Source organism: Trachypithecus francoisi, unplaced genomic scaffold, assembly GCF_009764315.1.
Source record: "Trachypithecus francoisi isolate TF-2019V2 unplaced genomic scaffold, Tfra_2.0 Lachesis_group10, whole genome shotgun sequence".
In the NCBI taxonomy this organism is placed as follows: Eukaryota; Metazoa; Chordata; class Mammalia; order Primates; family Cercopithecidae; genus Trachypithecus; species Trachypithecus francoisi.
In genome coordinates, this window is record NW_022681455.1 from 118532751 (window position 1) to 118559777 (window position 27027).

General features: G+C 44.1%; 1 protein-coding gene across 1 annotated transcript in view; it reads left to right on the plus strand.

Moving 5' to 3' along the window:
- The window catches only part of VAT1L (vesicle amine transport 1 like), a 194737-nt gene that overhangs the window by 90656 nt on the left and 77054 nt on the right, over nt 1–27027 (plus strand). Inside the window, exons 7-8 of the mRNA XM_033219858.1 lie at nt 634–689; nt 7204–7397. Coding sequence (XP_033075749.1) covers nt 634–689; nt 7204–7397 — 250 coding nt within the window. The remainder of the gene's footprint in view (nt 1–633; nt 690–7203; nt 7398–27027) is intronic.

Below are 27027 nucleotides of genomic sequence, written 5' to 3' on the forward strand. Positions count from 1 at the left end.
ACCTCCCATCTGACCTCTGAATATGGCTTGTCCAATTGGCAAAACTCAGTTTCTCATACCACTTGTCTCAGACCTCTTTGGAGCTGACACATGGGTCACACCATTTTCTTGGTCCCTGGGCCTCTTTTCATTCTCACCTGCAAGCTTCTATACCCATTTTTTCCAATCCATCTACAATCTAACTCTGCTCCACATCTCCCGCCAGTTAGGTATCCAGCCCAGCTCAAAGCCCCAAGCCCCTCGCTTGCTAGGGAATCAAATTCAGAATTACAAAGAAGGTTCACTCAGGAGCTCCCTTCTCAGTCTCAAAGAACAGACCTAAAGAGACATTTCAGCAACTCATCATTTTATTCAAATGTTGGCCTACATCATATTTTTGCTACATGCCCAATTTTTCAAAGTAATGAAATGGTCACCATGAGAAATGTCACTTTCTCTTTGATCAGGGACACTCAGCTAAAATAATCAACTTGATGCCTCATTCTCATTCCCCTCACTTTGCCAAGGCTTAATTAAATTTGTTTTCAAGATTTTGCCAGTTCCGGACCAAACAATTGCCATTTTTTTTCATGCATAACAAGAGATGTCAATTTTCATTAGCAATTGCTCAATGTGGGAATCTTTCATTTTCAGGCTCATCCAACATGGTAACTGGAGAGACCAAGAGCTTCTTCAGCTTTGCAAAATCAGTAAGTATCCAGGCACATCTGATGTGCTGTTGTGGCGTGTTCATTCACATGTTGTGAGCTTTTTTTTTTTTTTTTTTTGAGATGGAGTCCTATTCTGTTGCCAGACTGGAGTGCAGGGGCATGATCTCGGCTCACTGCAACCTCCGACTGGTTCAAGCGATTCTCCTGCCTCAGTCTCCCTAGTAGCTGGGATTACAGGCATGCGCCACCACGCCCAGTCAATTTTTGTATTTTTAGTAGAGCTGGGGTTTCACCATGTTGACCAGGATGGTCTCAATCTGTCCTCGTGATCCGCCTACCTCAGCCTCCCAAAGTGCTGGGATTACAGACGGGAGCCACCACACCCAGCTGTGAGCTCTTCTATCATAAGGCATTGACTTAATCTTGTCTTTCATTTTCATCATTCATTTCCAATAAAACCTGCACTCCTGCCCTGCTCCCTGCAAATGGATAGGACCAGAATTTAGACTACTTTTGTCTAAATGAAACAGAAACGTGGGAGTGTCAGTGAAACTCAAGAAAGCTTCAGCTTTCAGTCAAAATTGCTTAAGTGTTGGTGTCTTTAATCATTGGTCAAAAATGAATTTAGCATTAGCACATTTTCTTTGCTCCATAGAGAGGCCAGCCTTTCACTTTGCCACTTTCTGACTAGGTTCTGGGGGTACTGGAGATTTCTCTGTGTCCCCATCCTCTTGAATTGGAGATAGAAATGAGGACCCTATGACCTTAACAAGATTCTGGGATGACTTGTAGACTCGGGCAAGCTCATGAACCACTCTCTTGGGTGATCATGCTTTAAATATGGTGGTTAGTTTGTCAGCCATTGCAAAGCAATACCCCTGGGCATTCACCTCACTATGAATTGACTCCGATCTATCTTCCTATCTGGAGCTATACTTGCTAGAATTATACTAACGTGGGCTTGAGACAGAGTCTAGCTCTCTGTACCCAGGTTGGAGTGCAGTGGCGTGATCTTGGCTCACTGCAACCTCCACCTCCTGAACTCTAGCAACCCTCCTGTTTCAGCCTCCCAAGTAGCTGAGATTACAGGTGCCTGCCACTACACCCGGCTAATTTATTTATTATTTTGGTGGAGACAAGGTTTCATCCTGTTACCTGGGCTGGTTTCAAATTCCTGGGTTCAAGAAATCCGCTTGCCTCATCCTCCCAAAGTGCTGGGATTATAGGCATGATCCCTTGCACCTGGCCAAACTTAATTTTTAAAGTATCATTTCGGCCAGGCGCAGTGGCTCACACCTGTAATCCCAGCACTTTGGGAGGCTGAGACGGGTGGATCACGAGGTCAGGAGATCAAGACCATCCAAGCTAACATGGTAAAACCTGTCTCTACTAAAAATACAAAAAAAAATTAGCAGGGCATGGTGGTGGACACCTATAGCCCCAGCTACTCGGGAGGCTGAGGCAGGAGAATGGCGTGAACCTGGGAGGCAGAGCTTGCAGTGAGCCGAGATCGTGCCACTACACTCCAGCCTGGGTGACAGAGCGAGACTCCATCTAAAAATGAAGTAAAATTAAATTAGATTAAATTAAATTAAATTAAAATATCATTTCAGCACTCCTTTCCCAGTCCAAATTCCTTCTCTTCTTTGAAATGAACCACCAGTATCCCAGCACCAGCCAATATTCCTTATTTTTTTCTTTGCACATTCCAAGGTATTTTTTTTTAATAATTTCAACTTTTTAGATTCAGGAGGTACATGCGCAGGTTTTTTGCCTGGGTATACTGTATGATGCTGAAGTCTGAGGTACATATGATCCTCTCATTCAGATAGTGAACATAGTACCCAATAGTTTTTCAACCCCTGTCCCCCTCCCAGTCCCCTTTAGTGGTCCACAGTGTTAACTGTTCCCATATTTATGTCCATGAGTACCCAATGTTTAGCTCCCACTTATAAGAGAGAACATGCAGTATTTGGTTTTATGTTTCTACATTAATTTGATTAGGAAAATGGGCTCCAGCTGCATCCATGTTGCCGCAAAGGGCATGACTCCATTCTTTTTTATGGCTGCATAGTATTCCATGGTGTATATGTCTCACATTTTCTTTATTCAGTCCACCACTGATGGGCACCTAGGTTGATTCCATGTGTTTGCTATTGTGAATAGAATGGCAATGAATATATGGGTGCATGTGTCCTTTTGATAGAACGATTTACTTTCTTTTGGATATATACCCAGTAGTGGGACTGCTGGGTCAAATAGCAGGAACTTTCATTTTTACCCCTTCCCAACAGGGAAATGAGGACCCTATGACCTTAACAAGATTCTGGGATGACTTGTAGACTCGGGCAAGCTCATGAACCACTCTCTTGGGTGATCATGCTTTAAATATGGTGGTTAGTTTGTCAGCCATTGCAAAGCAATACCCCTGGGCATTCACCTCACTATGAATTGACTCCGATCTATCTTCCTATCTGGAGCTATACTTGCTAGAATTATACTAACGTGGGCTTGAGACAGAGTCTAGCTCTCTGTACCCAGGTTGGAGTGCAGTGGCGTGATCTTGGCTCACTGCAACCTCCACCTCCTGAACTCTAGCAACCCTCCTGTTTCAGCCTCCCAAGTAGCTGAGATTACAGGTGCCTGCCACTACACCCGCTAATTTATTTATTATTTTGGTGGAGACAGGTTTCATCCTGTTACCTGGGCTGGTTTCAAATTCCTGGGTTCAAGAAATCCGCTTGCCTCATCCTCCCAAAGTGCTGGGATTATAGGCATGATCCCTTGCACCTGGCCAACTTAATTTTTAAAGTATCATTTCGGCCAGGCGCAGTGGCTCACACCTGTAATCCCAGCACTTTGGGAGGCTACTTTTCACAAGGGTTTCTTTTAGCCCCCTCTACTTTTGGACTTCTCTGTGTCAGTGCAGCATCGATTGATCCACTCACTTGACAAGCATTTTCTGAGCACCTGCTGTTTGTGGTATTGTGCCAAGCACCAGGCTATCACAGTAAAGAAGATAGGTGCACTTTGGGCCTTTTTGGTTCTTATATACGAATGAGGGAAACAAACCCAAAAGAAGCAAGATGTGTTAATAACATGATTATAAATGGCTACTAAACCTCTGAAGGGGATAAAAATCGAGTGCTAAAATAGAAAATAGCAGGGTGGATGGAGGCAATTAAAACAAAGTGGTCAGGGAAAAGTATGGTAAGGAGTTTGGAATTCATTCTAAGTGTGGCACTATGGGGTATTCATATGCTCTCAAAGTGCCAACATTGGCTGCCAGAAACTTCAGCTCCAAACATTCTGGAATGGATAATAACTCCCTGCACTTGTGAGATTCGAATCAAAGGTCCTCTCTATGCATTTGGGCTTTAAAATATGGGTCAAGGATCGTCCTGACTACAGAACCTACAGGAGGAGCAAGAATGGAGTATAATGAAGGATGCTGTCTGGAGTGTGTCCGCTGAAGACAGGCTTTGTGCCATGCACAGCTGCTGTGTTGCTGTGACTGTAATTAACATGATGTTGACAGACTGCTGTGGGTAACCACACTGATCCCAAATTATATAGAATTGTAAGAAGTGTTTTCCCTTTCTCCCTTAAATGCACAATCCCAACACACACTGTTAATGAAATAATTGCAGCATGCCCATGCTCAACGAAGGCATTCATAAATGCACAGCCAGGATGGAGATGGAGATTCCTCTTCCCAAAGCAGGGGTTCCTATTACCAGAACGCTTTGTACCTGGAGGTCAAGAATGAGGATGTTTTCTTTTAGAGGCCTGCTCAAACACTAAGGGTCATTTGGAAGAAAACTGAAGAGGGGGCCTACCAAGAGGTGGAACTGTGCTCTGAAAAGTTCTAGAAAAAAAAATTTCCATGCATTCAAGAGAGGCTTAGAAATTAAAGGTCAACGGGAATTATACAGGAATTTCCCATTCAGCTATCTTAATGATGTTGCATCTTAAAATTGCTGCAGAGTTTATGCCTCACTATTTGCCAAACATGCCATTTTCTTTCACACCATAATGATGATGATACTCATAGAGGAAGTTAACATTTACAGAGCAATCTGACTCCATATTTGGAGCTCTTATTCACTAGACCAAAAACATCTTGTTCAAATTAAGATAAGAAAAATGGATGGCGTATGTTCATATGCATTAACACATTTACTCCTCATAACCACCTCATGAGGATCAGTGAGAAAACTGAGCACAGAGAAGTTAAGAGATTTGCCTAAAGTCACACAGCTCATGAGCGACAAAGCTGAGATTCAAAACTAGGCATTCAGCTCTATAACCTTCTTAACCACAGCTGTGCAGCAAGTGTACATTTGCAGCAAGCATTCATTCCACAAACATTCACTGAGGCATTGCAGATACACTGTGAGTCAAGTTATTATTTTTCTATATTTGCTGTATTTCCCAAGTTGGTTTGTTTTCAACGAGGGCCCTAAAAATCACTGTCCCATAGAATAGTATTTTGGATGTAAGGAATACTTGAAGTTATTTGGTGGTTTCCAAACCACGTGCCTCACCACACCATCTGTGCCACGAACCCTTGCCAGGTAACACCATCAAAACTGGAAGCCAAGAAACCTAAGGTCAAATGCTGGCTCTTCTTGGTCCCCCAGCCCTCTCCAAATGTGCTTTTGTAAATAATAATTTTTTTTTTTTTTTTTTTTGAGACAGAGTCTTGCTCTGTTGCCCGGGCTAGAGTGCAGTGGCCGGTGCAAGCTCCGCCTCCCGAGTTCACGCCATTCTCCTGCCTCAGCCTCCGGAGTAGCTGGGACTACAGGCGCCCGCCCCCTCGCCTGGCTAGTTTTTTGTATTTTTAGTAGAGACGGGGTTTCACCGGGTTAGCCAGGATGGTCTCGATCTCCTGACCTCGTGATCCGCCCATCTCGGCCTCCCAAAGTGCTGGGATTACAGGCTTGAGCCACTGTAAATAATTTTTTATATGAACCTCATCATTGTTTTCACCCTAGCTTTTCCACGCTTATTCTCCTAATGACATGAGCTTCCCAATTTAAAAAAATAAAAAGTTTCACTTTAGTCACTCTCCTTAATTCTTTTTGGAAAGAGGATATAAATGAGCTCAATGATAACATAAATACTATCAGTGTTTCTAAATGCCCATCACATTCCTCTTTGCACCCTGTATTGAAATGATATTGAACATCTTATCTGCTAGAATCCCCCAGAAATTGGACGTTTGGATTTCTAACCTATAACCAGCACCAAAGGAAAAGCAATTAAATCACAACAAAGCAGTTGGATCCCCATTTCTCTAGGTTTCTAGTGGATTATTTACTTATTTTGATACTTGAAGGGAGGAGATGAGAGACTGGAAAAGAGATGGCCACACTGAATAGTTTGTAGATATTTCACCCAGAATTTTAGTCCAGGGCATCTCGGCTTTAGTGCTATGGATATTTGGGGCTGGGTAATTCTTTGTTGTGGATTATTCTTTGCTGTGAATATTCTTTGTCCTGAGCATTGTGGGATGTTTAGTTGCATCCCTGGCTTCTACCCACTAGATACCAGTAGCACCGCCTCCCATTTCTGTCATCACAAACAAACAAAAATCCCCAAACCCTATCAAACGCCCTCTGGGGGACAAAACTACCCCAGTTCAGAACCACTGATTCAGTCCCAACAATTTGACCTCATCATTTCTTCATGCTGTCCCTTCTTCCTAAATCACCCCTCCTCCCTCTTATTTCTTCAATGGATCCCTACCCACCTCCCCAGATTTAGCCTTGTCATAAGGCTCCCCCAGGAAAGCTGCCCCTGCAGTCAGAGAGGTCACCTCAATCATGTCTGCCACCACACTGTGTAAACTTCTCTGCCATCCTACTTCCTTTAACAACCCCATCATCACCACCACCATTCACTGAGCCGAGTGCTTTACACTTAATAACAGAACATTGTAGAGCGACAGTTCAGCTCCGGAGCTGATGATCCTGACCGTGTACTTAATGTTTCCACTACATGTGGCCTTGTAGTTAGTTTTGGTCTCTCTCTCCCCACTTAGACCTGAGCGTCTTCTAAGCATCACTATCTATTGCTTCCCATGTACTTGCAACAGTGCCTAGCAAAATAGATGCTTTAAAAAAAAAATACACCACTGTCCAAGGCAGGTAGATCACGAGGTCAGGAGTTCAAGACCAGCCTGGCCAAGGTGGTGAAACCCCGTCTCTGCCAAAAACACAAAAATTAGCTGGGCATGCTGGTGGGCGCCTGTAATCCCAGCTACTCAGGAGGCTGAGGCAGAGAATTGCTTGAACCTGGGAGGCAGAAGTTGCAGAGAGCTGAGATCATGCCACTGCACTCCAGCCTGGGTGACAGAGCGAGACTCCATCTCAAAAAATAAAAATAAAAAATAAAATTCACCACCAAGAACCACCCCTTGGCCAGCTGGAGTCTGCTGAGCTGCAGCCCCATGCTCCCCCTGTAGTAGCTGATGACATCAGCAATGCTGCAAATGTAGCCTTAACCCTGGTATTGAGTTCCTATAACCCGATACCACCTCTCTTTGCAGTGGTGGCAGGTGGAGAAGGTGAACCCCATCAAGCTGTACGAGGAGAACAAAGTCATCGCGGGGTTTTCCCTTTTAAATCTGCTCTTCAAACAAGGCCGGGCGGGCCTCATTCGGGGAGTGGTGGAAAAACTCATAGGGCTCTACAACCAGAAGAAGATCAAGCCTGTGGTGGACTCCTTGTGGGCTCTGGAGAGGTAAGAATGGTGCTTTTCCTCTGAAGATAAACTCTTTAACTCAGGAAGGTTTGGGCAGCCAAATACAATCTTCTACTAAATGATTTTTTTCCCAGATGGGTTTGTTTTAAATGAGGGTCCTAAAAGTCACCTGTACCATAGAATAGTACTTTGGATACAGGAAATACTTTAAGTTCTTTGGTGATTTGCAAACCACGTGCCTCATCACACCATTTGTGCTATGAACCTTTCTCAGGTAATGCCACCAAATTTTTATGGATGTCTATAATTCGGTGTGGTTACAAGAGCGTGTGTACATTGTTGAGGCATCATATATTATTGTCACCTTGTGAGGACATAAGAGATCAATGTCAGAGCAGATAGTGGCTCTGAGCTAAAATGATTTGTGTGCTCAGCTGGATGCCTTGAGTCCCGATGAGATATTAGCTATCACGATGGACTTTGGAATTACTACTGAATTGTTGGGTCTGATATTGGATTGAGTCTTTTCATTAGTTGATCTTCCAAAAGTTATAGTATTTGAAAGCATTCCTTGATCACAAGGACATTCAGAACCCCTAATGGAGCCTTGAAGGATACTGAAACATGAACTGTTTGTATTGGTTCATATGACCCTTGCTAGGAGGAGGCAGGGTCTAGAAAATCTTTCAAGTAAGGGGAAGGTTTGGGCAGTTGGTAAATCAGTTAATGGCAGCTACTAGTAGAAGAAATGAAGAGATGTGGCCTGGATTTTTAGAGGCATTTCACTAAGAAACCTAAGTCAGAATTTTGTAACCTTGGCTTCAGGGAGCCATGAAGCCCCTGAAAAATATTTTTAAATATGTGGGAATTTTTTTTATTGTTTTGCATTTTGTCTGAGGGAAGGGCCTTATGGTACAATTACTTTGTTGTACTTTTGCAAGTCACAAATATCTTTAAAAAAAATAACAAGTATGAAAGTTCTAGTGGGTGTGCTTCTGGCAAGAAGGCTGTGTCTGTTTGCCTAAACAATTACATTGGCCCAAATCCAGTGGCTTCTCTAAGCACAGAAATACCACTAGAAAGGCTCTTTGGGGGTCACTGTATATTCAAATACAACTGGTCCTAGATCAATGGACCAGGAATGTGCCTATATCTCTCTTTAATACTGCATTGTCATGGATGGACTTAAAACCTTTAGCCACCAAAAACCTTGTTTGTTTTTTAAGATAAAATAAATATGCATACAGAAATTCCTCAATTAACCAGAAACTTAAGGAGAAAATAAACTGCAAGTCCACAATCCAGAGAAGGATAACATTGTTAATATTTTGGTTTGCTTCCTTCCGGTCTTTTTTCTATTGCAGATGCTCGCTGTGATTCAATTTAGTGCTAAATCAAATCAGATAATTGTGCATGCCTTCTGCTGTGTAATTGCCAATACAGCTAGCCTATTGCTATAATTTTCTTTAAATGTTTTTAATTCAATGAGTCAGACACCCATATGGTATTCACTATCATATCTCAATGGAACAGGGAAAGGGCTGGGCTACCTGGTTACTGGGTTCTCAGTGGTTAGGAAGGAGAGAAAACTGGGAATCATCAAGAAAAAAGCTAAGAGATCAACTTGTCCATGGGCCAGAGAAGGTGACTTATACTTGAACTCAGTGTCCAAAAGGACTCAACAAATCTGGTAGCATTTAAGTGAGAATTGAAATCCAAGAGGAGTCCACTTGGCCCAGTGGGTTCTTATTCTAGTATTTGAAATCACCCCTTGGTTACAATGGTAATGAATCACCAAATATTTATTGAACAACTACTGTGTGCCCAGTACGGAGCAAATGCTGGAGATACAATGATGAACAAATGGCCAAGATCCCAAGACTTCATGGAGGTTGCATTCAGAGGAGTAGGAGGAGATAGGAAATACTGAAATACAATAAGCAAGGTAGTTGCCTGTCATAATAAGTTCTTAGAAGGAGATAAATTAGGATATATGTTGGTGAGAGGAAAGGGGAGACTTAGTTTCTACAGAGCAATGTTGCCTAACTTATTTTTCATTGTTGCTCCTCTAAAGAGACTTTTTAGATAATATTTTGCCTAATCAATAAACTCATAAAGTTTTACTACCATATGTGTGTGTATGTGCAAGTATGTGTGTGTTTATGTCCTGTATGTATGTCTGTATTTTGTATATTAAAAGAGTAAATTTTTTTTATCTTCCAAGAGCCAATGTTCACCCCACTAGGGTGATACCATGCTTATTAAGAATGAATGCTGTAGAGAAACTTTAAAGAGGGAAGGTTTATCTGAGTAGGTCTCATGTGAGCCGGAACATGAAGGAGGCAAGAAACTAAAGGGAGAGAATTCAACACAAGGAGACCCCCGAAAACAAAGGGGTGAGGAACAGAAGATTTTGGTAAATCCCAAAGGTGGCTTATTGTGAGCCAAGGAGGCAATGGTACAAGGAGACTCTGAGTAGGTTAGCAAGGGCTGGATGGAAATTTGGGTTTTACTTTAAGCAGCATGGGGGCTGCTATGGGTTCAGAGTCAGGAGGTGCCACCTCCTGGTCCCAAGGGTGTTATCCATCAGGACAGAAGCTGAAATTGTCAGGCAGGATCCTAGGCAACTAGGCAACTACAGAAGTCTGATATTCAAGGAAGATCTCAATCCAGCTAAGGAATAGGAAAAGCATGCTAACTACAGACCAGGAAGCCTCCCAATGGGAAAGCTCAGCTAGCATTAAGGAGGATCTGACCAGGCACAGATGGTGCACATGAGGCAGCAAGACTCATCTCTAATCCTCAGTGCTGAGGGAAATGGAGCTCCATGCATGCTGGGGTTGTCAGCACTGGCTCAAAGACTGAGTCCACTAAGGATGCAGAGCAAAGGTACTCAGGACCAGCACTAACGAGAGATGAGAAAGCCAAGGCTGGCAGCTTGTTTGACTGAGTCATGGATCATATGCAAACAAGTCTGAGACTTTACCTTGAACATACTTCTTCCATCTTTATCCTTAGCCCTGTCATCTAAGCTGGGTGGACTCAAGAAATACCTAAACCAGATCATGTCTAACCTAGCTTAAAATCCTCCCACGGCTTCCTGCTATACCTGAAGTGCAGTCTAAATTCCTCGTTGAGGTCTGTAAGGCCCTGCACTGTCTGACTCCTGCCCATACATTACCCTCACCTCCTCCTTCAACCTCACCTCCTCCACCCAAGCTTCAGCATCATTCATGTTTCTGGTCCTTGAGCCTACCCAGGCCTTCCCTGTCTTGAGCCTTTGAACATGTTGCTCCTTCTGTTTTGAACACTCCTCTTCCCAATTTTTGACAGTCTGCTTCCTTCAGGTCTCAGCCTCAGTATGACCTGTACAGAGAAGCCTTCCCCAGCCCCACTCTTGAAAGTAGCACCCTGCACAACCACTGCAACCCAGGCCATTCTCTCTCCCTTTACCCCATGTATACTCTCCATTGTATTTACTGCCAGTTGAAATGATCCTCTTCTTTTATTTGTCAACTTATTTGGACTCTTGCCTCCTTTCCACTAGAATTTAAACCCTACATGAGGGAAGACCTAGACTATATTGTTCCAGACCCCAGTGCCTGGCATGGAATAGATGCTCAATACATAATTTACTATGTGAATGAAACAATCCACCAACACAGAGAAAGAGGACTAGTTGGATATTTTCTATATTTTAACAATAAATATTTGTTGAATGAGTGAATTAATGAATGACTGGATGGATGAATGAATGAACAAGCTATAATTTTGAAAGATTATGTTAAGACAAGGTTTCTCAAAATAAAAAAATAAAAGACGGTTTCTCAGCCTGGGCATGACTGAGATTTTGGACTGAATCATTTTTTTGCTGGGTAGGGAGGGACTGCCCTGTGCACTGTAGAACGGTGAGCAGCATCTTTTGCCTCTACTGCTGTACTGCCAGCGGTGGCAACAGAAAATGTCCCCAGACATTGTCAGATGTCTCCTGGATGGGACAAGGGTAGGGGCAAAACCACTGCCACCTGAGAACCACTGCTTTTAAAAGAAGCCATGATGGCAAAGACAGTCACCAGCAAGACAAAGGAATTCTAGGTTCCTGTAGCAGAGTAGTCATCCACAGAAAGGAGAGAGACAGCTGTAGCCTGTTTGCCAACAACAGCACCCACAGCCAGTCATCAAGAACACCCACCAACTTTCTGCTGGCTTTCTGCAATATTTACAGACATCTGTTTAGAGCTGCAGTCGGACCAAACGTGGCTATTTATCAAGCCCACGCAGCTCTTCTGGGCCTGAGGAGAGTATAACATGCTTATTACTTGCAAACCTCTGAAGGACTATAATGATTTTTCCCCTCCCCTTCGGTAAATGATTGCACAAAATTGCTTCTCAAGCCAGCTCTATAACTTCATCTATGGAATATAAAGCCCATAGGGATTCAAAGAAAATTTTCTTGGGCTCTCTGAGCCTCAAACTAGAAGATTTAATAATATCAGAGACGATTAAAGTTTCCTCTTAGCCATCTGTCTTTGACTTTATTGTACATTTAATTCACAAAGCAGAGTGGGTCTACTGCAGCCTCGGGTTTGCTTCCAGATACTAAATGTGCAGCTGTACATTAAGTTGGAAGAAAGTTAATCTCACCAAACAGTTTAGAGATGGAAAAGAAATAAAAACTACTTGCATTTTTCAACCAAACAGCAGTAACAGTGTTGAGCGCCTACTGTGTGCTGTGTGCTAATCCTCTTTTAGGATGTCAGGTCTACAGCAGTCATAGACAATATGTTAATACTTGTATTTGTCAACCAAGCAGCAGTAACATTGCTGAGCACCTACTATGTGCTATATGACAATCCTATTTTAGAATGTAAAATCTACAGAAGTCATAGACAACGTGTTTCCTGCCCTTGAGTTTATAATTTAATGTCTGAGACAAAAATAAAATCTATAAAACAATTAGTAACGTAGTATGCAATCACAGAGTATTAATTTCAACTGCAACTGGATTTGAAAACAAGAGAGAACAATGTTAAGAGTGAATGTTAGGGCCGGGCGCGGTGGCTCAAGCCTGTAATCCCAGCACTTTGGGAGGCTGAGACGGGCGGATCACGAGGTCAGGAGATCGAGACCATCCTGGCGAACACGGTGAAACCCCGTCTCTACTAAAAATACAAAAACTAGCCGGGCGAGGCGGCGGGCGCCTGTAGTCCCAGCTACTCGGGAGGCTGAGGCAGGAGAATGGCGTAAACCCGGGAGGCGGAGCTTGCAGTGAGCTGAGATCCGGCCACTGCACTCCAGTCCGGGCGACAGAGCGAGACTCCGCCTCAAAAAAAAAAAAAAAGAGTGAATGTTAGCCAGGCTCAGTGGCTTACACCTGTAATCCCAGCACTTTGGGAGGCTGAGGCAAGCAATTCGCTTGAGGTCGGGAGTTCGAGACCAGCCTGGCCAACAGGGTGAAACCCCATCTCTAATAAAAATACAAAACATTAGCCGGGCATGGTGGCAATGCCTGTTGTCCCAGCTACTTGGGAAGCTGAGGCAGGAGAATCGCTTGAACCTGGGAGATGGAGGTTGCAGTGTGCCAAGATCGTGCCACTGCACTCCAGCCTTGGCAACAGAGCAAGACTCCGTTCCAAAAAAAAAAGAGAGAGAGAGAAAGAGAGAATGTTAAGAGATGGATTTTACAGATGAGGTGGGGCTTCCTTGGCATGGGAATGACATGAATGATTTGGATGATACTGGAGTTACCAAAAATAGATATTAGAAGCAGGAGGGACAATGTGAACAACATCACAGAAGTGGGAATGAGTATGGAGTGGGTGAGGTAGAGATAAAAGCAGAGATTGTTGGCTGCAGAGGAGAGGAAGTAAAATTGGTTTGGTCAATGGAGTCAAATCATGGACCTCTTTGCTGCCAGGCAGAGGAGTATGAGCCGACATCCCGAGTGGGGGGATTGCTGTTGGAGAACATGGGGCCTCAGAGGCATGACACCATTTCATCTTCTACTTTTCCCTGAAGCCCACCCTGGCCCCAAGTATGATCGCTGTAAAGATTTGCACTTAGATACAGCTGTGGTCTCTGATTAAAATTGCCTTCCCCCATCTGCCACTTCATAGTACACAGAGGGCTGCACAGAGATCTCAACAATTTTTTAAATGTTCTATTGAAGACAGGATCTGGGCCAGGCATGGTGGCTCACACCTGTAATCCCAGCACTTTGGGAGGCCAAGGTGAGCAGATTGCTTGAGCCCAGGAGTTCGAGATCAGCCTGAGCAGCATGGTGAGACCCCATCTCTACCAAAAATACAAAATATTATCCAGGCGTGGTGGCACATATCTATGGTCCCAGCTACTCAGGAGGCTGAAGTGGGAGGATGACTTGAGTCTGGGGGGTGGAGGTTGCAATGAGCTGAGATTGCACCACTGTACTCCAACCTGGGTGACAGAGGAAGATCCTGTCTTAAAAAAAAAAAAAAAAAAAGCCATTGTCTTTACTATTTTACATTATGTATATAAAAGTCTATGGCTACACTCTCCAGTATGGTACCACTGGTCACATATGGTTATTTAAATTTAAGCTAATTTAAATTAGGTCAAATTAAAAATTCAATTCCTCAGCCTGGCACAGTGGCTCACACCTGCAATCCCAGCACTTTGGGCACTTTAGGAGGCTGACACAGGTGGATCACGAGGTCAGGAGATCGAGACCATCCTGGCTAACATGGTGAAACCCCATCTCTACTAAAAATACAAAAAAATAGCCGGGTGTGGTGGCACGTGCCTGTAGTCCCAGCTACTCAGGAGGCTGAGGCAGGAGAATTACTTGAACCTGGGAGGCGGAGGTTGCAGTGAGCAGAGAGCACACCACTGCACTCCAGCCTGGGTGACAGAGTGAGACTCTATCTCAAAAACACAACAAAACAAAGATTAATGTGGGACACCAAGGACAGAGAGGGTGGAATGGCCTAAGTCAAGGCTGTGTGGCGATGTGATTGTCAGTTCTGAAGAAACTTCAACTCCAGCACCAGATTGGGAAGGGGACAGAGAGGGTGAATGGGGCCAAGCATCCAAAACAGATACCCCACCCCAAACTAGGAGGCAAAGACTCAAGGAGAAACCATGGAAAGTCCAACTTAACTGTGGTAGATTTCAACTAGCTGGCATGGACCCTCCTTAAAAATTTAGAAGCTCCTCCTGAGGCACTGAGCACAGTGTGGGGTGAGGATTTAAAAGCATCTACTGGCTTTGCAGACACTGCTACTGCGCCATGGTGAATCCCACTATGTTGGGGTTGACAGTGCAGTTGATGGTGAGCCCTTGGGCCTTGTCTTCTTCGAGCTGTTTGCAGACAAGTTTCCAAAGCCAGCAAAAGACTTTCGTACTCTGAGAACTGGAGAGAAAGGATTTGCTTATAAGGGTTCCTGTTTTCACAGAATTATTCCAGGGGTTATGTGTCAGGGTGGTGACTTCACACATCATAATGGCACTGGTGGCAAGTCCATCTATGGAGAGAAATTAGATGATGAGAACTTCATCCTAAAGAATATAGGTCCTGGCATCTTTTCCATGGCAAATGCCGGACCCAACACAATGGCTTCCAGTTTTTCATGTGCACTGCCAAGACTGAGTGGTTGGATGCAAGCATGTGGTCTTTGGCAAGGTGAGAGAAGGCATGACGATTGTGGAGGTCATGGAGTGCTTTGGGTCCAGGAATGGGAAGACCGGCAAGAAGGTCACCATTGCTGATTGTGGACAAGTCTAATAAGTTTGACTTGTGTTTTATCTTCACCACCAGACCATTCCTTCTGTAGCTCAGGAGAGCATCCTGCACCCCATTTGCTCAGAGTATCCTATCATCTTTGTACTTTCGCTGCAGTTCCCTTTGGGTTCCATGTTTTCCTTATTCCCTTCCATGCCTGGCTGGATTGCAGAGTGAAGTTTATGGTTATGAAATAAAAACTAAATAACAACAACAACAAAAGCCTCTCCCAAAAGCAGGCTGTGTGTGTTGTGTCATGTACATAGTGGTTTGGAGGGTGAACTGGTGGCAACTGGTCTGGCTGGGAGGCCGTGGCAATTTTGGGGGCATGAATATAGGTAAGCCACCAACCCAAGTGGGGGTGTGGGATGGGAGAGAATAAACCCATCTCAGCCATTAACAGAAAGGAAATCAGAAATAAAGGACAAAGGGGAAGCAAGAGTCAGAAATGACCAAGGGTCTTTTAACCTGGGAGGTCAGGAACAGGGAAGCCAGCAATGGCACTTTAGTTAGCAGAGATAGACACTGGTGTGAAAATGTTGAAGAGCTTAGATGTGAGTTTGCTTTAAAGTCATAGTAGGACATGCAGATGGCGCTGTCCACAGACAAGTCAAACCCTCAACCACATTCAGGTGAGAGAAGACTGGATAATTACCACTGTGATTGCTACTACTATTACTACTACTGCTACTACAGTACCAACATTTCTAGAGGATTCGCTAAGTACTAGGCATTCTTCTAAGTGCTTTATGTATTAACTGATCTAAACTTCCCAACATCACAATAGTATCCAGGTATTATTATCCCCATCTTACAAATCACAAAAATGAGGCTCTAGAGAGATGATACTTGCCCATAGTCCCTGCTTACCATTGAATTTGATGGAAATTTGAACCCCAGGAAATTCTGATGCATAGAAGTTTTTGGAAAGGGATAATGAATAAATTCATAGAACAAAAGAATGAGCAAAATAATTCTATTAGGAAATGCTTAGCATAGCATGTTTATATGTGCCAAGTACCTTGCATTTATTAACTCATTAAACCCTCATGATTACCCCCAGTGGTGAGAATTGTTACTCGCATTGTGATACAAATGAGGGAATGAAGGCATACAGAGAAGAATAAGTTGGCCACGGTCACAAGGCCAATGCATAGCAAAACCATTGAGACCTAGGCAGTTTGGCTCTCGAGTCCATGCTATGGACATTAGTGTCTCCACTACAGTGGGAAAGACCAGAACCCTAGCACCCCGCTTTATTTCTGCCTATCTGTGAATCTTTCGTCCTTGGGCAGAGGATGAGGCATCCACAGACAAGCAGCAGTAAAGGAACCACCACGGCCATCTGACAGGTCATTAGTGTCGGCTGCTGCTGACAAGCCAGTAAGTACATACAGAAACAGCCTTTGGGTTTGGCCCAGGCTCATTGTTGACCTTTCAGAAAGCAGGGTCAGTAGAATGATGGGGGCGGAAGTCTGAATGCAGAGGTTCGTGAAGGGGTCGTGGAGGGAGGACAGGCCAACAGCCGGCACAAGCCTCCCACCTGGCACTGAACAGGACAAATGTCCGGAACCCAGCCAGGAGGAACAGAGGTCACTGGAGGGCTATTTAGAAAGATGACTCGTGGTTGCCTAGGTCTGGGGGACTTGGAGAGAATGCAGAGGAACTGCTGATGGGCATGGCATTTCTTTTTGGAGAGATAAAATTGTTCTAAAATTAATGTAGTGATAATTTCACAACTCTGAATATGCTTTAAAAAAAACATTGAATCATACACTTTAAGTGGGTGAATTGTATGGCATATGAATTATATATAAAACCAATATAGAGATATCATATATATGCTAAGATAGATATGCTAGGATACACATATATTACACATGTGAACGGGAGAGATTGAAGGGCTATTTAATGCTGGGATCAGGGGAACTTGGGAGATGGGGAAGAGGCACAGCCTTGGAATCTCTGGATCCCTGGCCTCAATCCTTATTAATATCCTAGCTGCATGGCTTTGCAAAACCATCCCACCTGGTCCATTCTCCCAGTTTTCAGATGAGCAAAATGGGGCACCAGAAGCAATTGCTGTGTTTGCTGTAGGTCCCTACCCTTCATTTTTTCCTTCTTGAGTGACTTCTTTCCCTTAAGTGGAATTGTAGATTTTTCATTTCAACATAATCACCCCAGTCACTTGCCCACACACACACATTTCCGATTTCCACGCACACTCTCCCAGCTGGCCTTAGTCTCATGTGTTTTCTGCAGCTCAACTTACTAGTACCATCACGCCCCCAAGACCTGCCATGCCCTTGCACCCAGCTCTGCTCCGAGCTGCCCAACAGACCAAAGAAATTAAGGCACAGCTCTGCCTCAGCATATTCATCTGTGACAGGCTGAATGATGGCCCCCTAAAGATGTCCACATCCTAATCCCTAGAATATTCGAATATGTTACTTCATATGGTAAAAGGGACCATGCAGGTGTGATTAAATGAAACATTCTGAGACAAGGAGACTACCCTGGATCATGCAGATGGACCCAATACAATCACAAGGGCTTATGTAAGAGAGAGGCAAGAGGGTTGGAGTCAGAGGAGCAGATGTGATGGCAGAAGCAGGGAAAGAAGGGTGATGTGATACTGGAAATGGGAAGAGCCTGTAGAAGCCAGAAAAGGCACAAAAATTAAGGAGCCAGCCCTGCTGACACCTTGATGTTAGCCCTAAAGAGACAATTTCAGGCTTCTGATTTACAGAACTGTAAGAGAATAAATTTTTGTAGTTTTACCTAAATTTGAGATAATTTATTGTAGCAACAACTGGACACTAATACATACTACTAATGCCACTCAGCAAATGCTTACAGAGTGCCTGCCTGCTGCACGCCAAGCACCGGGCCGGACTTTGCAAACACAGTTGGAAGGGAGAAAGCCTGGGCCTATGCTCAGGGCAGCCGGGATGGTGGAAGTGAACAGTCAGACAATTACATAAGCAGGAAATGAAGCCTGGAGGAAGAGAGCTGGGCAGGGGTGAGACCCAGGCCTGTGCCACACCAGACTCAGCTCTGCTGTTGACTTCTGCAAAACTATTCCTCCCTCTTGTCATTATCCCAACCCTGAATTAGGAGGTACTGCTTGGGCAAAGGTCTGGAAGTTGGAGAGAGAGATGGAGGTTGGCACATTCAACAGAAAAAAGGTTCATCAGGCTGAACACGGAGTGATAGGGAGGCTGACCTTGAATGGAGGGGAGAGGCAACAGGAGAGGAGGAACTGCTGCCAACCGCCAGAATATACCCATCACTCTGGCCTTACTGGACCACTGTGGTTTTCAGAACCCTGAGTCTCGGTGCCTCCCTGCCTTTGTTCCAGTTGTTAGCTTGGCCTGCATGCCCTTCCCTCTTCCTTGTCCTCCTGCAAAATTCCTTTTTTTTTTTTGAGACGGAGTCTCTCTCTGTCGCCCAGGCTGGAGTGCAGTGGCCGGATCTCAGCTCACTGCAAGCTCCGCCTCCCAGGTTCACGCCTTTCTCCTGCCTCAGACTCCCAAGCAGCTGGGACTACAGGCGCCCACCACCTCGCCCGGCTAGTTTTTTGTATTTTTTAGTAGAGACGGGGTTTCATCGTGTTAGCCAGGACGGTCTCGATCTCCTGACCTGGTGATCTGCCCGTCTCGGCCTCCCTAAGTGCTGGGATTACAGGCTTGATCCGCCACGCCCGGCTGCAAAATTCCTTTTAATACTCAGCTCTGGTGTTGACTCTTCTGCAAAACTATTACCATTATCCCATTATCCCAACTCTTGCCATTATCCCAACCCTGAGTTAGGAGGTACTGCTTTTAGATCCCATGGGCTTGCCTCCCTCATTGACATGTGCCTGGGTAATTTCCTATGAAAAATGGAGAGAATAATGCCACCTTCCTTCGGTTTCTATTTGGAGGAATTAAATGACCTAATGTACAAAAGATACTTAGCTTAATGACTGACAGAGTAAGTGCTCAGCATTAGCTGTTATCATTACAGAGCATTGCAAATGCCTTTCCCCCAGAGAGTCAAGATATTTGAGGTCAGGGACTCTTTGGCAAGGTGCCAAGGGAGGAGAACACAGGATATGCCCTGCAAAAGATTTCTGGGGCCCCAGGGCACGCATTTTCATCAGCCTGGTGCAGCATCCCCCATCAAGGTTCTAAGCAGACAATTTCATCTACACCAGGAGACCAGCGTGTTGCGGGATTAGGTTTATTCACAGCTCAGGACTGCTCGTTAGGAGTCTGGGAGCTCAGCTCTGAATACATTCCTGTTACAAAGGAAATGCTCGTCCTTACCTTTACACCTGTCATTCAGATGAAAATGCCTCACAAAACTGGATTTCCCTGTGAGCCAGGGACAGAGTCAACTCACACTGCCCTTGGCTGTGCTTTAAAAGATACAGACCAGGATTCTGCTGTTTCCAAAGACTGGAAAGTTTCTATTTGCCTTTGAGGTTGATGGAGAAATTACTTTACATGTCTTATTTGCAGAAAGGCACCAGAGGACCAATTTCAAGATTTTTCCAAGATATCTGTACTGATATGTTAATCACAGATTCCTTATTTGCTAGACTAAATAGATAACTGTGCTGGAGACCAACATTCATGAATCTTGGGACATACATTTAAATCCGATAATGCATGAATAAAAGGTCACATCCTGGCAGATAAACATGCTGTGGATATTACCACTACTCCCACCTCTGGAATACACACTCCGGTCTGAGCATCAGTATCCTCCATTAGAAATGGGGATACTACCATGTTCCTTGTTATTGCATAGGATTTTATGATTATTGTATAATCAATTGAGTCCATATGTGGTGAATTCTTGTGCACTGTAAACCACTCTGCTGACATGAGGCATATTATAATGTGCAGAAGCAGCTCTGATTGGATGGGGCAAATACTTGGTCTAACAAACTGGTTTTTTTGTTTGTTTGTTTTTTGAGACAGAGTTTCACTCTTGTCACCCAGGCTGGAGTGCAATGGTGCAATCTCGGCTCACAGCAACCTCTGCCTCCCGGGTTCAAGAATGATCCTGCCTCAGCCTCCCGAGTAGCTGGGGTTACAGGCAATGCCAGCCACCACGCCTGGCTAATTTTTGTATTTTGAGCAGAGACGGGGTTTCACCATGTTGGCCAGGCTGATCTCGAACTCTTGAGCTTAGGTGATCCACCCGCCTCGGCCTCCGAAAGTGCTGGGATTCCAGGCGTAAGCCACTGCGCCCAGCCCAAACTGGGTTTCTTAACCCTTCCACTCCTAGCGGTTTGTCCTGTAGCACTTCGTTTTTCTCTTCCTCCTTTTCCTCCCCTATAAAATGGGAACGGCTGACTTTATTTCCCAAAACTGTTGTGTATGAGTTTACTAGGGCTGTTGTAACAAAGCACCACAAGCCAAGTGGCTTACACAACAGAAATGTGTTATCTCACCATTCTGGAGGCTGGAAGTGTAAAGACCAAAGTGTCTGCAGGGTCTGTTCATTCTGAGGGTCATAAAGGAAACTGTTTCATGCCTGTCTTCTAGATCTGGCAATCTTTGGTGTTCTTTGGCTTATAGACACATCACCTCTATCTCTGCCTTCATCTTCACAAGGCATTCCCTCTGTGGACATCTATCTCCAAAATTCTCCCACTTTGTAAAAACACTAGTATTGGATTAGGGCCCACCGTACTTCAGTATAATCTCATCTTAACTAATTACATCTCCAAAATCTCCATCTCTAAATAAGGTTGCAGTGATGTTGCTGGGAGTTAGGATTTCAACATATGCATACTTGGGAAAGCAGGGAGGGACACAGTTATACCCATAACAAATTGTAGGTCAGATATGATCAGAAACGGAAGATGCCTTGCAAATTATAAAGGGTTAAAGAGATAACATTTTGCAAGAGGGTTAAAAGGGCAAAGTGCAGATTAAGTTCAAGTCCCCCCTCCTCCAGTTATAGCTGTGATTTCTTGGAAGAGCGGCTTCATTTCTTTCCTAAGCCTTGCTTTTGCTATCTGTGAAATGAGGATGGTAGCAGGGCCTCCTCTTTGGGGTTGCTGTGAAAACATCATGAGGCTGTGTGTGCAGGGCTTAAGGCATGCCCTGGCACCCAGTACAAGCCAGCCTCTATTACCAGATCAGATGGGGTGGGCTGGGTGGGGCCCTGCCTTTCCATCACCTTTCAGTCAAACCTCCCAGAGCTGGTTTCCTCCCTGATGTGCCACTGCTGTGGTGCAAACAGGCTTACCAGTGCCCTTTCCTCATGCTTGTACTCATTTCCAAAGGCAACTGTGAGAGCTGCTTTATGGAACAGAAGCTCCAAACAGCACAAATGATAAACACATGCTGGTGTTTGCATTCTTCCAACCCTCCAACCATCTAGTCTCTGATGACTAAACTGTTGGCTTGTTTTGGGAGGTTCTGCCAGGAAAGTGCCACGCTCCAGTTAGTCATTTAATAAACTCTAAGTGAGCAGCTGCCTGCAGAGCCATGGACAAATGACAAAGTAGCAATCATGGCTAAAGAGTGATGTCTGCCCAGAGCCAGGCACTGTGCTGAGCACTTTACGTGCATTAGCTCATCTAGACTCATGGAAATCCTGTAGGGAAAGAACTATTATTGCCCCCGTTTTACAGATGAGGGCACTGAGGCTTAGACATTAAGTGAGCTGGCGAAGCTTACACAGACAAAAAGTGGTGGAGCCAAAACTCAACTCTCAGACTGACTCTCTCCTGAAGCTGTGCTTGTCACCAAGGTCTCAACCCCCTCCAGAGCGGCGATGACTTTGTCCTGAGCTCTTCAACCTGGTTGCCCCATCTCCCTGATTGGAGGCATCCTGATTTGCAGTGGAGAGATTGGCTTGAACACCCTGGTTCATCAGTTCCTAACTTCTGTGATTAGACAGGTGACACCACATCTCAAACCTTTCTGCATCTGTAACCCTTGCTCTTCCTGCCTGTTTCAAAGTCTCTTGCAAGCAGTGTGTAAGCTGTAAACGGCATGCTGTGTATGGAAATGCCACAGAGTGGGTGCTTGATACAACTTTAGCTTGCTTCTTCCACTTCCCTTCCAAAATGTGTGTCATTTTCATAGCTTTCCTAGCACATTCACACGTGTTATCATTCAGTGAGTTTGCTCAACAGACACCAACTAAGTGAGGATGGGGACGTGGTGATGAAGCTCTGTTCCCATGACCAGGAGCTGAAAACCACGTGATGCTCACCCAACCTTTCCAGGGTTGATAAAAAGACCGAGATGAGGAGAGCGAATGCCTTCTCCAAGACACAGAACTCTACTAAGTAGTAGCACAGATTCCCTTGACTTCAAGGCCAGTACTTGAGCCTCACCACCTCCCTTTCAGCCTCACCCAAATGGCTACAAATTACCAACTAGTTGGCTTCCAATTTCATTGCATTTTTATTGTTTGGCAGTTGGACATACTCCACGCGAGCATGTTTACCTCCCAAGCTACCATATGCAAGCCTGTGCTGGGAAGTGAAGAGGTGTCAATTCAAAGAGGCTGTATCTGACTCTACACCTTCTATTTGCACAGCATTTATTTGCCTTTATGGGGATCAAGCCCCATGGTAAACCCACAGAGATAGGCAGGACAGGTGTTATGTTCATTACACAGATATGTATGTGTTACAAACATAGACTAAGGTAATTTGCACAAGGTAATAGAGCTGGGAATCCAAGCCACATTCCTTATTCCGGAGATCATATAAGTATGTGTGTGTTTGCGTATATCTGTGTGTTTGTGTGCTTTGCTTATGTGCTTCTTTTGCCCTTTTCCCCAGCATAATTTTTTTCTTACAATTAAAATAAGTTACATAAATATATAACTACAATATACAACATTTAGAAAATAGGAAAAAAGGGCCAGGCAATGGGGCTCACACCTATAATCTCAGCATTTTGGGAGGCCGAGGCGGGCGGATCACTTGAGGTCAGCAGTTTGAGACCAGCCTGGGCAACATGGTGAAATCCCATTTCTACTAAAAATACAAAAATTAGCTGGGCGTAGTGGCAGGTGCCTGTAGTCCCAGCTACTTGGGAAGCTGAGGCACAAGAATTGCTTGAACCCAGGAGGCGGTGGTTGCAGTGAGCTGAAATCGTGCCACCGCACTCCAGCCTCAGCCTCAGCCACAGAGTGAGATTCTGTCAAGAAAGAAAGAAAGAAAAAAAAGAAAAGAAAAGAAAAGAAAGAAGGAAGGAAGGAAGGGGAAGGAAGGAAGGAAGGAAGGAAGGAAGGAAAGAAGGAAGGAAGGAAGGAAGGGGAAGGAAGGATGGAAGGAAGGAAGGAAGGAAGGGGAAGGAAGGAAGGAAGGAAGGGGAAGGAAGGAAGGAAAGAAGGAAGAAGGAAGGAAGGAAAAGGAAGGAAGGATGGAAGGAAGGAAGGAAGGAAGGAAGGAAGGAAGGAAGGAAGGAAGGAGGAAGGAAGGAAGGAAGGGGAAAATAGAAAGAAAGACAAAAATATTGCCCATAATCGTGCCACCCTAAACATAACCATGGTTATTGTCAGACTGTGCCCCATGCCTGGCTTTATTCCCATACATCTTTTCCTTCTGTGACCCTCGGCCCCCAACAGTTGTCATTATAAATGCCCCAAGTCTGCTCATGAGCCCTGAGCAAATTAAGGGCATGTTATGATGCTTTTCTAAGCAGGGACACAGGGTCACAGCAAAATGCACGAGGTATTGCTTTGGGCCAGCATTGTCGAGAGAGCATGGGCGAGGAAGTTCATGACTGGTAAACATCAAGTTCAAAGGGTGAATGAGGACTGGAATGGGAGAAGACACGGCAAGTGATGGCCAGAGGGCTCAGAGGTGGGGCTGATATTGTTGAAATATACAAACAAGATGGTGTTAGGTGTGTGTCCAGTAGTTCACCTTTTTTTTTTTTTTTTTTGAGACAGAGTCTTGCTCTGTCGCCCAGGCTGGAGTGCGGTGGCTCAATCTCGGCTCACTGCCACGTCCGCCTCCCGGGTCATGCCATTCTCCCGCCTCAGCCTCCCGAGTAGCTGGTACTATAGGCGCCCACCACCACGCCCAGCTAATTTTTTGTATTTTTAGTAGAGACGGGGTTTCACCCTGTTGGCCAGGCTCATCTCGATCTCCTGACCTCATGATCTGCCCACCTCATCCTCCCAAAGTGCTGGGATTACCGGCATGAGCCACCACACCTGGCCAGTAGTTTACCTTTTAATTAGTATTTAATGCAATTTTGATGGTTTTCCTCCATAGTCACAGAATCATTCAAAAGAATTGTTACCTGAGTCCTATCAAATGCCTCTTACTTATTCTCCTATCAGAGCAGGTGGAATACATTTCTCTTTAGACACAACGTGGTTCTACTCCCAGGTTTGCAGGCCATCAGCACTTCCTTCTACACCCCACGGCAGACATCACTAACCCATCCCACTTGGCATCAGATCTCTCTTAGCACAACATCCCACTCCCACTCAATCAGAGAAGTTACATAAAATGAACCACTGTGGGTCACCCTCACCCCTAACCTGAAATAACCTAACCAATGTCTAGCGCAACCAAAGTGGGCAGAGCAACAAGAGCTACCAATTTCAAGAACGGCCCTCAGTGGTGGTCTTGTTCTTGCTGTTTCGCAGGATAATTTTCACCTCATTTATGGTTTGCCGAGGAAGTGGCTGTCTTAACAGGCATTTGAGAGAAGCTATCAGCCACAGTTTTTCAGCCCAAAGTCATTCACCGTTTTCCTAACACTGATTTGTTTGTGACAGTGTTTTCCCATAATAGAAACACCAGTTATTTCAGGTCTTCCAATATGCCGTATTTTCAAAATCTAAACTTTTGGGGTTTATGTATAATTTACTAAAATTCTATTAGAAAACAAAAAATCATACACAGCCCTAGACATTACTGGTTGATGAGCTCATCTTATTCCTTTCTTTATCCTTGGTTCTAATTAGGCAAGAAGGAGCAGAAGGCTATGGATGGAATAAGAAATGCATGGTAATATTCATTTCTGAGTAATTAACCTTACCTGTGTATGTCAGAGAACAATAGTGATTGGGGTTGTTCATATAATTTATCATATTACCATAAAAACATTGAGTAGTTATCTTGGTGATGCCAAGGCATTTGATGAAATTCAGCAACTATTTTTTATTCAGTCACTAAGTTTTTTTCTTAACCCGATAAATGCTTTAAAATAGAATTAAAACCAAAACCAATTTAAATACTTTAAAAGGGAATTTAAATGCCAAACAATTTTATATTTGGTAAAATAATGTAAGAACCTCAACAAGCTGTACAAGACAAGGATGGCCCCTACCCGAAGATGTGCTAACAAGAAAATTGATCGATCAATCAATCAATAGAATAAAAAGGCCGAGCGTGGTGGCTCATGCCTATAATCCCAGCACTTGTGAGGCCGATGGCGGGGCGGGGGGGGGGCGGGGGGGTGGATCACCTGAGGTTAGGAGTTTGAGACTGGGCTGGCCAACATGGTGAAACCTCATCTCTACTAAAAATACCACAAAAACATAGCTGGGAGTGGTTGTCCAGTCCTGTAGTCCCAGCTACTCAGGAGGCTGAGGTAGGAGAATCACTTGAACCCGGGAGGTAGAGATTTCAGTGAGCCGAGATGGAGCCACTGCACTCCAGCCTGGGTGACAGAGGGAGACTCTGTCTGAAAAAAAAAAAAAAAAGAAAAAAAGAAACAAAGGAATAAAAAGATTATACCTTACACTCTCATAGTAGATGATGCTTTTAATGTGTGGCATTCCCTTTCTTAAAAATTTCCTTGAGGATAGTCCATCTTTGTTTTTAATAGACATCTCCTGGGTTTAGTCTCAGATCTCATTTAGTAAATGAGAATTCACCAAGAAACTTACCCTCACTGAACTGGAGTTTTCTCACCTGTAAATTTGGGATAAATTACAATAGATACAGCATATGACAAGCACACAGAAAATACGATATTCCCCTGTGCTATGTAAGCTCTACCTTTGATTTGCTTTTGATTGTTCTTTTCTTGGAGTCCAAGGCTTAAAAATGCGTTTGCTTCTTAAAAAAATTTTGGAAATAGACTTTGCAATATGTAGTTAGCATATATAATGCAGTCTTCCTGAGCCTTAGTTTCTGAGAGTGAAAATTAATATACAGAACACCTATAATAGATACTAAAAATAATAATAGCACTCCTAGTTACTGAAGACTTATTCTAGGCCAAGCATTGGACTGGACCGGGGTATACAAAAATGTAAAAACCAAATATCTTACAGAAAAATTGCTTACAACCACCCTATCTAGACTTGGAAATTCTGACTTGGAGATCACCTTGGGTGTTTTCTGTTTTTAGAAATAATCATTCAATGCCACTTGATGTTAAAATTATTAGGTTGGTGCCAAAGTCATTGCGGCTTCTCTCATAACTTTTAATGGCAAAAACTGTAATGACTTTGGCACCAACCGAATAACACATAAAAGAATAACCATATTGCCCCATCAAAAGAGAAACGCTTCTCTATGTATTATTTTACACCACTCTATTTTATTCCTGGTGTTATTGATTTGTTTTTCGATTTTTTTTTTTTCATTAAAGGCACCAATGGTGTATTTATATGGTTTGTCTGTTCTGAGGTTTCATTTATATCCTGCTTTTTTTTTAAATGGCTTTTAATGTTAACACGATTTTTGGCTTATTGCTTTATTTCCTTCCTGTATGAGTCTTTCCAGGCTGCCATAACAAAATATCATAGACTGAGTGGCTTAAACAATAATAATTTGTTTCTCAGTTTTGGAGACTGGGAATTTCAAGATCAAGGTGTCCGCTGCTTTGGTTACTGGTAAGGGCTCTCTCTGGCTTGTGGACATCCTCTCACTGTGTCTTCACGTGGTCCCCACTCTGTGGAGTCTCATAAGGGCAC